An 18,006-nucleotide genomic window follows, 5' to 3' on the forward strand; every position below is an offset into this window, starting at 1 on the left:
GTAGGAATCATTCATTGATCTCTGGGCTTTTCTTTCATAATTGCAGTTAGGATGAAGAAAAAGCCTCTGGAGTTAAAAACTAATCCTTCTAGAATGTTTTTGATTGAGATGTCTTTTTTTCTACTTAATCAGATCTCAATTAAAGCCTGTGCTGTGGACTGTCCTCCACACATTTGGTGTAACAGAATTCACAAAAAGGGGCACATGTTTTAAAACCTGGGATACTCTGGGTTGAATTCATGGTTTTCCCCATTCTGGGAAAACATCAAAAGTCCCTGGAAGTTTGTTTTCTTTTCTAGGAAATGAAGGGATTTGATTTTTCTTATTCCCAACAATTGCCAAAGGCCTGTGCTTTACTTATTACTACTTATTTATGAAGAATAGTATTCTATCTCTATTGCTGGAAATTGAAGTATTTTAGAAAATAACTGAAGAAATTTCCTAAAACTATTTATTGTGCATAAACAGACTATAAACCTTACTCAAACAAGGTCTTGCACACGCCGGGATCCCATATGGGAACCAGTTCTAATCCTGGCGGCCCAATTTCCATCCAGCTCCCTGCTTGTAGCCTGAGAAAGCAGTCGAGGACGGCCCAAAACCTTTGGACCCTGCACCCTTGTGGGAGACCTGGAAGAAGCTCCTGGTTCCCAGCTTCGGATCGGTGCTCAGTTCTAGCCGTTGTGGCCACTTGGGAAGTGGAACAGTGGAAGGAAGATCTTCCTCTCTGTCTCTCCTCCTCTCTGTACATCTGACTTTCCAATAAAAAGTAAATAAATCTTTAGAAAAATGACTTGTTGACGAATTACAGCCATCTAAGTATGTGGACCATTACATAACATAAAATTATTCAATTTTTAATAGATAAATATATATTATAAAAGTAAAAGGGGGGGCAGTCTTTTTATATTAAAAGGAGAAATATGTGAACCAAAAACAATAATGTAATTGAGTGGATTTTGGAAAACCCCGATTAGAACCCAATTCAAAACGGCAAGTTATCTCCCTCTCTCTGTAACTCTGCCTTTCAAATGAGTAAAATAAATCTTTAATTTAGGGCCCGGCAGCGTGGCCTAGCAGCTAAAGTCCTCGCCTTGAACGTGCCGGGATCCCATATGGGCGCCGGTTCTAATCCCGGCAGCTCCACTTCCCATCCAACTCCCTGCTTGTGGCCTGGGAAAGCAGTTGAGGACGGCCCAAAGCTTTGGGACCCTGCACCCGCGCGGGAGACCCAGAAGAGGCTCCTGGTTCCCGGCTTTGGATCGGCTCAGCTCTGGCCATTGTGGCTCACTTGGGGAGTGAATCATCGGATGGAAGATCTTCCTCTCTATCTCTCCTCCTCTCTGTATATCCGGCTTTCCAATAAAAATGAATAAATCTTTAAAAAAAATATAAATCTTTAATTTAAAAAAACCAACAAATTTTAGACAACTGAGGAAAACTGAACATGGGTTGACTTAGATAATTGTTAAGCATATTGTTTGTTACTTGTGATAATAGTATTATAATTAGGTTTAAAACAGAGAAAAAAAAGCTTTTTTTAGAGATATATTCTCAAGTATTTAGAGACACAATGATATGACAGAGTTGTTTTAAAGTACTCCGGAATGGTCAGCATTGTCGTGCAGCAGATAAAGCCTGTGTTGCCTATGTTTGCTGCAGTCCCAGCTGCTCAGCTTCTGACTCAGTTCTTTATACCGCACCTAGGAGAGCCCTGGCATCTGGCCTCAGTACTTTGCCTGCCCTTTGTCACGCAGGTGGAGTTCCTGGCTCCTAACTTTGTCCTGCCTACACTGGGCTGCTGCAGCTGTTTACGAGTGAATTGGCAGAGGGGAGATTTACTCTGATTTTCAGATAAATTAAATAGAAATAAATCTTTGAAATGATGTTGTAAAAATTGTGGTAGTAAATTAAAAAAGAAACATTGCCAAGTTGTTTAAGGGTACATCATGTTAATTGATTGTGCTCATTCTTTTACTTTGTTTATTCTTTTATGTGCATATGAGATTTGCTGTAACGAAAGTTTATTTATTCTTTGCTTAAGGAAATCTGTAGTTTATTTGTGTAAAATGAATGGTATAGTTCCTTGAAAGTTCAGAGTGGCTTGGAAGAGATCTTTAAATTACATATATTAGCATACATTACATATATTAGCAAGGTGGGCCCCTAGAAGGGAAATGATTTTGCTATTTTGCTGAAGGTCACGTTGCTAGTTAGTAATGGAACCCTTCCTAGTATGAGGTCTCCTTTTTCTATTTTTTTTCGACTTCTCTTACTCATTAAAATTTCTTTTCTCCTTTCATTCTGAAATGCTAAAAACTTTGTGAACTTTAAATAAAATCAATGTTTATTTTCCTTAGAATCTGGCCAACCAATCTGTGGAAATGGAATGGTGGAACAAGGTGAAGAATGCGATTGTGGCTATAGTGACCAGTGTAAAGATGAGTGCTGCTTCGACGCAAACCAGCCAGAGGGGAAGAAGTGCAAACTGAAGCCGGGGAAGCATTGCAGGTACTGGGCTCGCCTCAGTGATGAAAATGTCCCTGTGAAGTCACCTGAAAGCAGTTGTGACAGATTTAACCCAATGTGAGCCATCCACCACGGCCACCAGTTTGTGCACTTAGCAGGAAGCTGAGATGTGCTATGGAGCCAGGACTTGAGCCCAGGCATTCTGATACAGCAGTGTCTTTACCTATAGACCAAATGCTGCCCGCTTCCAGATTTTCAGAATTCACGTACATTTGTAGCTCTGTGTGGTATGAAGATTTTGTTAGATTACTTTGGCAATGATAGATAAAAACCAATACTCAGCATTTGTCCAATACTTTTTTTTGTTTTTTTTTGTTTTGTTTTTTTAAGATTTATTTATTTTTATTACAAAGTCAGATATACCGAGAGGAAGAGAGACAGAGAGAAAGAGCTTCCGTCTGATGATTCACTCCCCAAGTGAGCTGCAACGGGCCGGTGCTGTGCCGATCCGAAGCTGGGAACCAGGAACCTCTTCCAGGTCTCCCGCGTGGGTGCAGGGTCCCAAAGCTTTGGGCCGTCCTCGACTGCTTTCTCAGGCCACAGGCAGGGAGCTGGATGGGAAGTGGAGCTGCCGGGATTAGAACCGGCATCCATATGGGATCCCAGTGTGTTAAAGGCGAGGACTTTAGCTGCTAGGCCACACCGCCGGGCCCTGTCCAATACTTTTTAAATGACTGTCTTATGTCTATTAACTTGATTTTAGCATGAAATATGAGAAAAGCTGATAAACTGACTAATACATAATGTAATGATATAAAACACTGGTGAATTGCCTAATGTTAAGTCAGTTTTTCATTAACATCTTTCGCTAAAGGCAAGAAGAGCAAGAATGTTGAATATAGCATTCTTCGAGTATAGAAACAAGGCACTTAATCACTTCTCTATACTTTTTATAATGTATGGCATTAGTTAACTTTTATTTCAATATTTGAAGTGATATATCAATAAATACTTACCATTTAAAAGATAAGGTTTACGATTTAGACATTAGGGCCACAATCAAGAAGGCAGAAAGTACCCCTGATTTACCTTGTTTAGTAACTTAATTTTTTTTCTAGTCCAAGTCAGGGTCCCTGCTGTACAGCACAGTGTGCATTCAAGTCAAAATCTCAGAAGTGTCGGGATGATTCAGACTGTGCAAGGGAAGGAGTGTGTAATGGCTTCACAGCTCTCTGCCCAGCGTCTGAACCTAAACCAAACTTCACAGACTGTAACAGGCACACACAAGTTTGCATTAATGGGGTAAGGATTTGATTTTACATTTTTTTTAACTTACTTTCATAAAGTCACCTTTCTCCAAGTAATTTTTGGCATTTAATGTTACATAGTTATAGTAATTAGTCCTGATCTTCTGTTTCAGTAGTACAGTCAGTACGCCACACAGCCATGAATGTGTTATGTGACACAAGTGCCTAGTGGCTTTCAGTTAATTACTGGTTTATTTTTGATCTTTCTAACTACATATGTGGGTATTTTCTAGAGAAACATAGTAGTACAACTAGGCAGGTGACTTTGTATATGCTGCCTTTCAGTTTTTAAAATATTTTAGCAGCCTAAATAAAATAATAGTTTTGTTTGTTTCCCATGAATGTGAAGTCTTTTAAGCTTTTATAGATAAGTATCACTTTATGTACATGAAAAAATTTTCATTTTTCTCTGCTTATAGAAGAGACATAATAGCCAATATAACTGTTCTATCTCTAGTTTGTTTTATTTAACATTGGTATCTTACTTCCATTATTCTCTTTTAAAGGTTGTTTCTTCTAGTTCTGATACTCATCTATTCTTTTATTTGTGTTTCCATGTGTTACTTTGATATTAGAAGCTTGCATCTGCCTATTATGAATAAGAGGTTTACCTCTATAAAGATTCATTTGTCTTTTATTCCAGCAATGTGCAGGCTCTATCTGTGAGAAATACGGCTTGGAGGAGTGTACCTGTGCCAGTTCTGATGGCAAAGATGACAAGGAATTATGCCATGTCTGCTGTATGAAGAAAAGTAAGGTTTTTATAATACAGGAGTATGAAATCTGCCTCAGAAACCATTGGTTCATCCTGAATTTTGAGTCTTAAACTCTGACATACAGTTTGGAAAGTTTCTGTAAATGTGTCCTGTTGAGAAAATTACGGTAGAGCATAACATCTTTAGTGTTATGGTACCTGCAATGTTTTAAAAATGACAACTAAATAAGACATAACTGGCCTTATGATAGTAATTTCTATTAGCACTATTAGAATGTTTTAACATCATTGTAGGCATCAAGTCTAGGAATGTTGGTTGTTTATAACATTTAAGATAAATTACTAGTGATGTTACCTGTTCTAATTAGTGGAGATCTGTGTAAAGTATCATGATAATGATTTTAGGCAGTTTCTTTCCCTTTCTCTTTTCCCAACTGGCCCTTAGGAAATATGATCTTCAACTTATATTTGGCACTTCTTTTCCAGTGGAGCCATCAACTTGTGCCAGTACAGGGTCTGTGCAGTGGAGCAAGCAGTTCAATGGTCAGACCATCACCCTGCAACCTGGATCCCCTTGCAATGATTTTAGAGGCTACTGTGATGTTTTCATGCGGTGCAGATTAGTAGATGCAGATGGTCCTCTAGCTAGGCTTAAAAAAGCAATTTTTAGTCCAGAACTATATGAAAATATTGCTGAATGGATTGTGGTAAGTATAGTTTTTATTTATAAAGAGACCTTAAAATGCTTTGATCTTTATTTTACTTGGCTAGAGATCCCTAATGTAAGAAGAAAAAAAAAATCACTTCTTTCCTGTTATATTAGGATTATTTTATCTGAAGACTTAAATTTTAAATATCCTTGGTTATTATTTCCTTAAATGATTAAAATCTCCACCTGTGTATCATTAACAAATTGATTAGTAGGCGATGGGGAGTCATTTTGTTTTGCTGTACTCTAGTTCATTTCCTAGATGAATCGCTTTCTGTTGGTCTATATAATTATAATTAGAGAATGTTTATGAAACTATTTTTTCGAGCTGTATTGGAAGGCCTTACTTTTTGTATTTCTCCATGTTTTTTAAGATGCTACATAGCCAGCTGTGGTTCTACTCTGCTTAATAGGAGAGATAAAAGAGAAATTGTGTTTTTTTTTTTTTCCGAAGTTTTTTTTCTTTTCCTCTGATATTTCAATATTATTTCTGGGTCTTCATTTTTCTTTGTGATAGGAATATTGGACAGGGTATGGTGAGATACAGAGCCTTGTGCAGATCTGTTAATAAATATTCATCCAGATTAAGCTGCTGAACTGTTTTATTTTTAAGCCACATTTCTCCAACTTGTACAAACATTGAATTAGTTGAAATAGCCTCGACAGTTAGCTGAACAACTGTCTCAACACACATAAGTGTTTATACTCTCTAAGTAATTACATTAAAATACTCTCAGGAAGCGTGCAAGTGATATGGTTGAGAATATGCTGTCTCTGAACTGAATAGAGTTTACTACAAAATCTGGCTTAGAAGTCAGACCCCCAGCTTTTCCAGTTTCTTTTTCGTGTGTGTGTGTGTGTGTGTGTGTGTTCCTTTGGTTCGAACAGTGCCTTAAAAGCACACAGGAGCCAGTCTAGCATAATGGCTCAACTGGCTAATCCTTCCCCTGCAAGCCCAAGGACCTTATATGTCCCATATTTTAGTATGTCCCAGCTGGTCCACTACTGACTGAGCTTTCTGCCTGTGACCTAGGAAAGCAGTGGAGGATGGCCAGAGCCTTGGGGCCTTGTACCTGCATGGGAGCTCGGAGGAGGCGCCAGGCTTGAGATTGTCTCAACTCTGGTTTGTAGTCATTTGGGGAGAGAAGCAACAGATGGAAAGTCTCTTTTTCTCTGTAAATATCCCTTTCCAATTTAAATAAATATTAAAACAGGGAAGAAATAAGAACCCACAAGATTTTGTGTGAGTGGGATGACAGTCTTTTGGGGCACTTTAATGACATTGCATATTACAAATTTTGTAGTTATTTCCAACATTAAAGGGGTATTCATTATCCACTAGCAGAATAATACTTTGAATGGTAGAATATGTAACTTTCTGATATATGATTGACTATGCAGTAGGGAAATTGTTGGAACTAGATTTAGGAGATCAAATTTTAAATCAACTAATTGGACAGTTGACTTAAGTATCCTTTAAGATATTTTATGTTTTTATGTTCATGTGATTGGTGCATAGTAGATAGTCATTGAGTACTTGTTAAGCCAAGTGCTTCCTGGCATCTTGGGGTAGTGGAATTTGGGTCATTATTTTGGCCTGAATTGTGTTTTTCCTAGTGACAGAAGATAAATGTATGCATGTTTTTATTATTTTCCATGCTTCAGCTTTGTAGATATAGGTATTCCTCCCACCATTTTCTCCCATATTATCCTAGTAGTATAGTCCTTTAGTAACAGTTCCAAGTTTAACATTCTGCTGCCTAAGTATATGTGACCTGCATTTGTCAATTCTGTGACTTCAGGTGTATTTTCGTATTTCCCTCCCTCCAAGCAGAGAGGAAGGGAAAAAAAAATTGAATGAATGAGAAAGCACTGTCTTTCATTTGCTGATTTATTCGCCAGTGGCCAAAATATCTAGGGCTATACACCAAGCCAAAGCCAGGAGTTAGAAACTCTTTCTGGTTCTTCCATGTGGGCGGCAGGGACTAAAAATTTGGGTCATCTTCTGCTCTTTCCCAGGCTCATTAGCGGAGAAGCTGAGACCCGACTTGGCCTCCAACATGGAAGTGCCACACACAGTGTGAAAGAGGTGATGTCCCAACTCTCCTTCTTAGTGGCACATGCCTTATAGCATTCTGTGCCCTGTCCATGCACACCATTGTGACTGTTCTCATGCAGGACTGAGTAGGAGGAACCCTAACAATTCAGTCCTTTATGGCATGGGTGACTTACTGTGACTGCTTGTCATGGAAATGATACTTTCTTTTTTTGTGAGAAAGAATTGTATTTCACAACCATGTTTACTTTTTTTTCCCTCTCTGAAAGGAAGAGTTAGAGAGAAAGAAGATCTTTTGTCTGTTGGTTCATTCCCCAAATGACCACAATGGCCGGAGTCAAGCCAAGCTGAAGCCAGGAGCCTATCGCGTGTTCTGGTTCTCCTACATGGATGCAAAGGCCATCTTTGTATGCTTTCCCAGGCACATTAACAGAGTGGGATTGGAAATGTATCAGTCAGGACTTGAACCAGTGTCAGTATGGGATGCTAGAAGCTTAGCGTGCTTAGGCACAATGCTGGACCCTTATATTTACTATATTTTCTGAATGCTGTGTCTGGCCATGAGATAATGCTTTTTTTTTTTTTTAATTATCCTTTGACTTTATGGAAATTGTCCAATTCTTGAAAAGGTGAGAGCATTCACCAGCAGAGTTTTGGGATTCTGTGTATGGATCTGGTTTCCTTTAAATGGGGGTGGAAGGCACCCGTAGTAGCTAATGCATTTTAGATTTTAGTACATGTTTTCTTCTCTTGTAGAACACTGTCTTTTACCTTGATTTTTTTCCCTTCAAATTTATTGTGTTACTTCCTTTATTGCCTATTATCTTGTAACTTTTTTAAAATTTAGATTTTTTTATGAGTTTGCCTTTTTTAAAAATTATTTTCACAAATCAGACTTTCTCATTTATTCTTTCTCTAGTTTTATGAATCTAGGTGTGAAGTACCTAGTAGTCTTTATGAATGAGAAATTTAGAGTAGTGTTTCTTAAATGCTTCGTGGAGAACTAATTCCATGAGATCCTCCGCAGTTTTGGTAGAGTCACATGGATCTGGAAAACACTGCTTATGGTTGTTACCTGTTAGAGGTTTGTGAGAAATCCTGTAATAAGTAAATCTTTTTAACCTAATTTGCCTAACTTAACTGACCACTGCAGTTCATGGAGGGCTGTTAAAACTCCTAAGTATTCTTAGAAGCCACTGGGGAGAGGTTGATTAAAAGCAGTAGTTCTTCATCCTGGTGGTACGTGAGAGTCACCGTAGGGTGTAGGCTAATTATATCAGAATATGTTCAGATGCAGCTTAAGTATCTGTGACTTTACAACTTTTCTCTAATTTTGATGCTAAGCTAGTTGGAAAGCCATTTCTCCTAACAGGAATTGGCACAGTATGGCCTATGGGCCAAATCTAGACCCCTATTGATTTTTGCTTGACTCATAAGCTAAGAATATTTTTTACGTTAATTTTATATAATTGCAAAAAAGTTTTTTTAAATCATCAAGACAACATTCTTTTGAAAAGTTATGAAATTCAAATTTCCCATAAATAGCATCTTATTGGAACATGGCCATGCTTATTCACTTATATATAGTCTAACTGCTTTTGCATTTCGAATAGTTACAACACAGACTGCATGGTTGCACAAAGCTGCAAATCCTTATCTGGGCTTTTTTCCCCCAAATTTAAGGCATCTCTTTTTAAAAAAGATTTATTTATTTGTTTATTTGACAGATACAGTTACAGACAGACAGGCAGAGAGAAAGATCTTCCATCAGCTAGATCACTCCCCAAGTGGCTGCAATGGACAGAGCTGAACCAATCTGAAGCCAGGAGCCAGGAATCTCTTCTAGGTCTCCCACACTGGCGCCGGGTCCCAAGGCTTTGGGTCATCCTCGACTGCTTTCCCAGGCTACAAGCAGGGAGCTAGAATAGCAATATTGAACATCATCTATTTTTATCTTCAATTAGCTTCTAGGGTTTTATTTTTTTCTTAGAGAATATTTTCATTTAACTTCAAGTTGTTAGGTATTACCATAGGCTGTGTTTTAAACTTTTGAATATCTGTCTTTGTCTTAGTATCATGTAACCTCTCTGTGTATGACAGGTAAGAGCCTAGTACAGGTCATACTCAATAAATATTTTGAATGAATGATGTGGTAGCTCTCGTTAGACTGCCAGGTAGACAAATTGTAATCTTTTGAATTGAAATGTATTTTGCACTTACTAGTTTGGTTGATATTCATTTCCCTGATTTTATAGTATATATAGAAGGAAATAAATGTAATTTAGCATTTGACACACTCTGATGATCCTGATTTAAACGGAGCATTAAAAACAAAACCAAGCAAGCAAAAATGCTTTATCAAAAGTGGCAGTGCTTTCTGACGTTCTCAGGTGCTCTTTGTTTTGTTTAGTTTTTCTTTGTATTTTCTACCCACTGGCTTCTTTCATTTCTGCATACATGAAGTTCTGAAAAGCTACAATTATTATTATTATTATTATTAAAGATTTATTTGTTTTTATTGGAAAGGCAGATATACAGAGAGGAGGAGAGACACAGAGGGAGCTCTTCTGTCTGATGGTTCACTCCCCAAGCAGCCGCAACAGCCAGAGCTGAGCCTATCCAAAGCCAGGAGCCTGGAACCTGGAGCCTCTTCCAGGTCTCCCATGCGGGTTCAGGGTCCCAAAGCTTTGGGCCATCCTCGACTGCTTTCCCAGGCCACAGGCAGGGAACTGAATGGGAAGTGGGGCAGCCAGGATTAGAACCGGCGCCCATATGGAATCCCGGCGCTCAAGGCGAGGACTTTAATAGCTACACTATTGCGCCGGGCCCTACCATGATTATTATTAAAACATCTCGAACTTTAGGGCACTTGAGGTACGTAGATACTTAGAAAAATTCAGAGGAAGGCTGGCAATAATGTACTAGAAGGAGCTAGGGGTGTTCAGTGACTTGAGTGCTGAGTTTCAATAATTGTCTTTTGATTGAATTGGGGCTGGATCTTTTTAACCTTTGTTTTCTATAGTTTTGACCTCTGTTAAATCCAGGCTTCCTCTGTTCAGTCTACTACTCTTACTGCAATATTAGTTGTATTTTCCTTATTTCGGATTGTGTAGATACTAAACAACTGGATTTAGAGGTACCCCAAAACACAGTTTTTATGTCCTGTCTCTTTTGTAAGAGCTATTTATCTGTTAGACGATCTAGAAATAGCAAATGTGTCATTAGAAGTATTTCAAGATCAGTATAAAATAATAGCTCGCCTAGACTCATTTGTAATGATTTGTCGAGTGATGTTTTTCTTTTTGTTTGACTAGGTACTATATGGGAAAATATAGATTTAAGGACCTTAGTGTTCAATTTGGGATAGAGAAGACAAACATAGGTACCTAGAAAGTATTTTCAATATTGTATGCTGTTCTCACAGCAAATGGGAGACCATATTGGGTAGGGCTTTTTAAGGGGGTTAAGCTAAAATATCGGGTGTAGAGACATTTGTGGAGACTGTAGAACTTGTCTCATTTGAGACTTTTGAGAATCCAGATAGTAATCTTTTGACATTTCCTTATAAATCTCCAATACATTCATACACAGGCACATGTGCGCTCACACACCCACATACCCAAGTATTAATATATATACATACACATTTCTCTTTTCCATTGTCTCTTTTCCATTGTCTCTTCTTTCTGGAGCAGTTCATTTCTAAAAACCGTTAGGTAAGACCAAATAAAGGAAGTGTTCTTGACAGGTTGGGAGGCTTGTAAACAGTCCTGACCGCTAGAGTAGGGATGACTGGCTTGAGATGTCACAGTGCAAGTGGGGTAAGAAAGGGACCTACATGGGAGGCAGGCAGTACAAGAGCTTCTTTTAGAAATAGCTGATTCTGGGCCCAGTGTGGTAGCCTAGTGGCTGAAGTCCACGCACCAGGATCTCATATGGTGCCAGTTTGTGTCCCAGCTGCTCCATTTACATCCAGCTCTCTGCTTTTGGCCTGGGAAAACAGTTGAAGGCGGCCCAACACCTTGGAACCCTGTACCTGTGTGGGAGACCTGGGAGAAACTCCTGGCTCCTGGCTTCAGAATCAGCTCAGCTCTGACTGTTGCAATCACTTAGGGAGTGAAGCAACAGATGGAAAATCATCCTTGTCTCTCCTGTCTGTAAATCTGACTTTTCAATGAAAATGTATAAATCTAAGGAAAGAAAGAAAAAGAGAAAGGAAAGAAAAAGAGAAAGGAAAGGAAAAGACAAGAAAAGAAAAGAAAGGAAAGGAAAGAAAGGAAGAGAGCTGATTTCATGGCTGACTTAGCAAAAGAACAAGCAGAATCTTAGACTTAGTGTTGTTATAGAAAGTAAGAAAGTGCTCAAAGGATAGGAGGAACACTTCCAGATGGCACAGTGGTAACAATGGATTATAATCCATTGTATAAAATAGGGAACCAGGAGGGAATGAATAAACATAGGTACATTGAAGGTTTAATGAAGAACAGGATGTTTACTTAGTTCCAAATTACATTCCTACAAAATACTTACTGATTGCAGGAGACTTTATGTCAACTTTAGCAGATAATACCTTGATTAAGTGAATGAGTTAAATTAGCATCACTAATAATGGAGTCAAAAATCAAATGTCACCCAGTAGGATGCAGTGAGAGCACAGCACCTTTTCTGTGATATTCTTATCAGAGTTGTGTGACCTGAATCAAATAAAACTCAAATTGAAGAATATTCCTGTATTAAAAACACTGTCCTATTAGCCAAAGGTATCAAGTTTATAAAAGCCAAGGAATGACATGAAACCTTTCTAAGTGGAAGGACCCAGAAAAAATGTGACAGCAAATGTAGTATATGACTCCAAACTGGATGGTGTTAAGTGGTGGTTTTGTGTCAGCACTAATTTACTGATTTTGATGATTGTGTTCTAGTTAACTAAGAAAACATCCTGCATTATGGAAACTATTTGCTAAAATGTTAAACAGCATGGTTCTAGCAACTTTCTTTCAAGTAGTTTGAATTTCTTTGAAAATAAAAAAGGAATAAAGAAACCATTATGCACACTTGAAAAATGAGTATCTTATCATAACATGCAACTTTAATTTAGTATCTATTAATTTAATTATATCATCACTGTTGGGTAAAGAAGTTTGATATAAAACCACAGAAAATTTTCCTAAGCAGCATTTTGTTGGAAATAATTAGTGGTAACTTCGTGTATGTTAAAATAATCTGTGTTAAGCTAGCATATAGATTTAAAGTTTCTAAAGTTACAAGTGTTTTGTATGTTCATTAGCACATGCTGTCTTAAAGTTTGAATTTTGGAATTATGAAATAGAGTTTAAGAATGAAAAGTAATAATTTTCTTACTGATAAGGTCACACCAATAATTTGAAGGTTTTTGATTTGGCTTGATTAATTAAGTGTAAATCAGAAGTCAGATTTTGATTCCTTCTTAGATTGGGTAAAGTATGCTTGTTGCCGCAATCTGTACATCCTTCCATTTTTCATATTGTATGAGTCATTAACCTATAAGTAATTGAGTGAGTGAGAAGAAAATCTGATACATTCAATAAAATGAAACTTAATAGTTATGACATAACTACGATAATTGGAAACCAATTTAAGTTAAAGGCTATTTTAAAAATTATCCAGTAGAGAGAATAAGGAAACAATGATTTCAGCCACTTTTCCCTAACCCTCAGTCTTTCCCACCCTGGTCAACCATGTAATGATCATCAAAATTAAAATAAAAAAGAATTTATCCAGTAGTATAATTAAAGCAAGTTATATGCCTTATATGCCTTAGGAAGTATAAAAGCAAAATAAAAAGATGTAGCCTTTAACAATAGGGGGCAGATAACAAAGGAAATAATCAAACCAGAAAATATTCAATACATGGAAAATTACAGAATAAACTGTATATAAGATGACTCCAGTTTTACATGTGTTTATATGAATGACAAACATAGTTACACATAGGAAAAAGACTGAAAGGAAAATAAGATTCAGTGGCTTCCTTTAGGAGATGATACTATGGATGATTTTTTTTTTTTTTTTTTAAGATTTTATTATTATTGGAAAGCCGGATATACAGAGAGGAGGAGAGACAGAGAGGAAGATCTTCCATCCGATGTTTCACTCCCCAAGTGAGCCGCAACGGGCCGGTGCGCGCCGATCCGAAGCCGGGAACCAGGAACCTCTTCCGGGTCTCCCACGCGGGTGCAGTGTCCCAATGCATTGGGCCGTCCTCAACTGCTTTCCCAGGCCACAAGCAGGGAGCTGGATGGGAAGTGGAGCTGCCGGGATTAGAACCGGCGCCCATATGGGATCCCGGGGCGTTCAAGGCGAGGACTTTAGCCGCTAGGCCATGCCGCCGGGCCCGGATGATTTTTGTTGTAACCTTTCTACTTTATTAAGGAAATTAATTTGTTTTCGGTTGTATAAGCTAAGTGATGTGTATACAGTTCCCAACTAACAAATGTTCTTTAAAAATTAAAATGTAATGTGTATTGTTATCATCTATATTTTGTGTAAATATAAATTAAATATAAATTATGTAAATGTAGAAAATGTTATATAGCTTTAACAGTACAAATATTTTTTTATTTCCAGGCTAATTGGTGGGCCGTATTGCTTATGGGAATTGCCCTGATCATGTTAATGGCTGGGTTTATTAAGATATGCAGTGTTCATACCCCGAGTAGTAATCCAAAGTTGCCTCCTCCTAAACCACTTCCAGGTAAGAGGATTTGAGCAAGAAAAATATCTGTGTAACTCACAGCTGTTTAGAAATATAACAATTTCACATGAGTTTTTAATAACTAATATTATAGTACTTTTGCTCTTGAAATTGGGGTTATTGAATGATTGATTTAGTTAGTGTTTAAGTGTGCTTTTTAATCAATACTCTCAAGCTGATTTTGCGCTGATTTATTCTGAGTGTTTAAGAATATGTGTTAAAGGGCAGGTGTTTGTTACAATGGTTAAGGTACTGTGTGGGACATTTCTCATCCCATAGCAGAGTGCCTGGGTTTAACTCCTAGCTGCACTTCAAATTCCAGCTTGCTGATGTGTACCCTGGAAAGCAGTGGTGTGACCACCTGTGTGGAGACTTTGTGGACTTCTGGGCTCCTGATTTTGGCCTCACCCAGCTTTGGCTATTATGGGTATTTGGAGAGTGAACTAGCACTCTTTCTCTCTGTGTGTCTTTCAAATAATGGATAACTAAATAATTTTTTGAGTATATTTTTAGAATAGGAAAGTTTGAGATTTGCTTTTTACTTGTTTTCTTGTTTCATTTTCTATCAGTGTCATTTTTATTGTGACAGTTAAATTGTTTTTTAAGTTATTGGCTTGTCTGCTTGAATAGTTGTGCTTCTGTTACTGATTAAAAAAAAAATTAACTGGGGCCTGACAGTGTGGCATAGTGGGCAAAGCCTCTGCCTGTGATATTAGATCCCATATGGACTTAAGTTAAGACTGCTGCTTCACTTCCAATACAGCTCCCTGCTCTTGAGCCTGGGAAACCAATGAAAGATGGTCCATCTGTTGGTTCATTCCCCTAAATAGTATTAATCCTGGGGCCAGACTGAAGTCAGGAGCTGCGAGCTCTATCCAGGTCTCCCACATGGGGGTCCACGTATTGAAGCACTCTGTGTGGGCATCTGGTTAAGTCGTCTGTTCACACACTTCTCCTTTTGGCCCTGTCCCCAAACTCTGTGGTATTAATGAGGTGAATATGTTTAATACTTGTGATTATTGGGCACTTCAAATATGGCTAGTCTCAGTTGAGATGTGCTAAATTTCAAGTATGTATCAGACTTTGAAGATATCATAAAAGGAAAATACTACATTAATGTTTTGCTGATGACATGTTTAATAATATTTCAACTATGTCAGTTTAGTGAAATAGAGGCTGAAATTATTTCCTCCATTTTTCTTTTCCTGCTTTTTATATTATAGCTATTTATGTGGCTCATGTTTTCTGTTGGGCAACACTGATCTAGAACCTTTCTTAGTGAAACAACAGCTTTGTTTTTAGAGCCAGGAGCTCACGGTACATCTACTTTTCATTTGTGACTCACAGGCACTTTAAAGAGGAGGAGACCTCCACAGCCCATTCAGCAGCCCCCGCGCCAGAGGCCCCGGGAGAGTTATCAGATGGGACACATGAGACGTTAGCTGCAGCTTTTGCCTTGGTTCTTCCTAGTGCCTACAATGGGAAAACTTCACTCCAAAGAGAAACCTATAAAATCATCATGTCCAGACTAAACCCTCACAAACGACAGTTGAAGAAAAAATGGCAAGAAATCATGTCCTCAGACCAGGTGGAATTACTTAAATTTGAAAGCCTGAAAATTCCAATTTGGGGGTGGGGGGTGGAAAAGAACCCAATTTTCTTATGGACAGATATTTTTAACCTAATGGCACAAAGTCTTAGAATATTATTCTGTGCCCTGTGTTCCCTGTTCTTTGTTGCTGCATTTTCTTCACTTGCAGTCAAACTTGGCTCTCGATAGACTTTTATCACAAATTGAAATATATATATATTTTTTTCAACTGCCAGCCAAGGCTAGGAGGCCCGACCACCTCAACATTGGAGATATCACTTGCCAATGTACATACCTTGTTATATGCAGATATGTATTTCTTACGTACACTGTACTTCTGTGTGCAATTGTAAGCAGAAATTGCAATATGGATGTTTCTTTGTATTATAAAAATTCTCTGCTCTTAATGAAAAATTACTGTTTAATTGACATACTCAGGATAACAGAGAATGGTGATATTCAGTGGTCCAGGATTCTGTAATGTTTTACATAGGCAGTTTTGAAATGAGAATCAGTTTACCTGTTTCTTAGGAAGGAGTTGGTTCAGATACTGGTTTTCCCTTTGTCCAGTGGCTGCTGTGAGCACGAGTGGTGGTGCTGAAGGCCCCAGCGCAGTGCTGTGCTGACCAGCCACGAGCAGCGTTCCACTGCAGAGTTAGTTCCTTACGTGAATGTCTGATTCTGCTTACTTATTGTAAACTTTCTAATTCAATTCCATTTTTGAATTGGTAGGTGAAATTTTATTCATGCTTTGGTAGAAATTATGTCAACAAAATGATTCTTATTCTTTGTAGCCTACTTATTTGTGCTTTTCCATATATCTAAAGTATGCTAATTATGTTTTTGTCTGATATGGGAAAGAAAAACTGTGTCTCCATCAAACTATTTGAACAGTTTTTTCAGCATATCATCACTGATCATTGATAACCACTGCAGACGAGTAATTTGCTCAGCTAGTAGTTAAAATTGTACATAGCTCTTGTGATTTTTTTTTCCCTAAAATGTTTTTAACAGTAATGAAGGTGAAACAGCACAATGTCCCATTCCAAATTTATTTTTTAAGCAGATGTAAATAATTGGCATTTTAAGAAAGAGAAAGCAAAAGCATTTAATGTAGTAACAGGCTTATTGCTATGCAGGAAATGGAAGGGGGCATTACAAAAAATTTTAAGCTTGTGACATATTTATTGCTTCTGTTTTCAAACTACATCACTTAAATAGAAATAAACAGCTGTGATTTTCCTGGCTTCACAAAGGAGGAAAATTTAGGGAAGGCTGAAATGATTTCTGTGTTTTGGCTTTTTGTTTTCCTTTTTTCTTAAGAGTATAAGGTTTACACAATCATTCTCATAATGTGACGCAAGCCAGCAAGGCCAAAAATGCTAGAGAAAATAATGGGATCTCTTCCTTGTAAACTTGTACAGTATGTGGTGACTTTTTTCAAAATACAGCTTTTTGTACATGATTTAGAAACAAATTTTGTACATGAAACCCCAGATAGAGTATAAATAATTCTAAACAAACAAGTAGGTAGAAGTGTATGAAATTGCTTTTAAATCATTTAAATGCCTTTGTTTTTGGACTGTGCAAAGGTTGGAAGTGGGTTTGCATTTCTGAAATGGTGACTTTTATTCTGCAAGAGTTCTCAATAACTTCTTGGGTGTGGTAGACTTTGGAACATGTACATTTTTTTGCTTGTAATGTTATCCTGTGGTAGGGTTTTGGCAGGTGTACAATGCCCTATTTTATTTTGAGTTTAAGTTAAATGTTTTCTGAAAAGAGATGCGTGCACTGAACTCTTTCCACTGCAAATCAAGGTGTGGTAAAAATGAAAGGATCAAGACAAATGAAATCTAATACTACTGTCAGTTTCATGTCCACTGTGTTTTATACAGTATCTTTTTTGTTCACTTTGGAAATTTTTACTAAAAATTGCAAAAAATAAAGTATTGTGCAAAGATGTAAGGTTTTTTGAAACTTGAAATGCATTAATAAATAGACTTGATGAAATCAACTTGAAGGTTCTATACTGTTTGAACTCTGGTAACTATCAAAGGAGACTTCTCACCAGGCAGCTGCTCCTTTGAAAAATGAAAGATTGTTAAGCAGAAAGTCTCTTCCCACAGAAGCATGGATACCTTACTGCCTTGTTTGGAGTCCATTGGGAAGATTGCCAATTAGATCTTTTTTATGTGTATATCTTACGCACAATGGACATTTGAAAAACACTAAACCAGTGTTTATTTGTTTTTAAGTAATATCCAGTGCTTGTCTTGGAAGAGCTGAGTCATTTTGGAGATTTGTGGTCTTTTTTATATGTGTTTTTCAAAAATTTTGAATGCTGAATCTTCATTTATTATGACAGTCTAATTTTAGTGATAAGCATATAGGTGTTTTAAAGTTTTGAACCATATGAACCAGCATTT

General features: G+C 37.5%; 1 protein-coding gene across 3 annotated transcripts in view; it reads left to right on the forward strand.

The window, feature by feature from the left end:
- Positions 1-17,594, forward strand: part of ADAM10 (ADAM metallopeptidase domain 10) — a 124,457-nt gene extending 106,863 nt beyond the window's left edge. For all 3 annotated transcript variants that reach the window (XM_058665778.1, XM_058665781.1, XM_058665780.1), the window contains 6 exons: positions 2,361-2,511; positions 3,588-3,771; positions 4,420-4,528; positions 4,978-5,198; positions 13,863-13,989; positions 15,337-17,594. In XM_058665778.1, coding sequence (XP_058521761.1) covers positions 2,361-2,511; positions 3,588-3,771; positions 4,420-4,528; positions 4,978-5,198; positions 13,863-13,989; positions 15,337-15,431 — 887 coding nt within the window. In that variant the 3' untranslated portion in view covers positions 15,432-17,594. The remainder of the gene's footprint in view (positions 1-2,360; positions 2,512-3,587; positions 3,772-4,419; positions 4,529-4,977; positions 5,199-13,862; positions 13,990-15,336) is intronic.
- Positions 17,595-18,006: the final 412 nt, after the last annotated feature.

This window comes from Ochotona princeps, chromosome 6, assembly GCF_030435755.1.
Source record: "Ochotona princeps isolate mOchPri1 chromosome 6, mOchPri1.hap1, whole genome shotgun sequence".
NCBI classification, from domain to species: Eukaryota; Metazoa; Chordata; class Mammalia; order Lagomorpha; family Ochotonidae; genus Ochotona; species Ochotona princeps.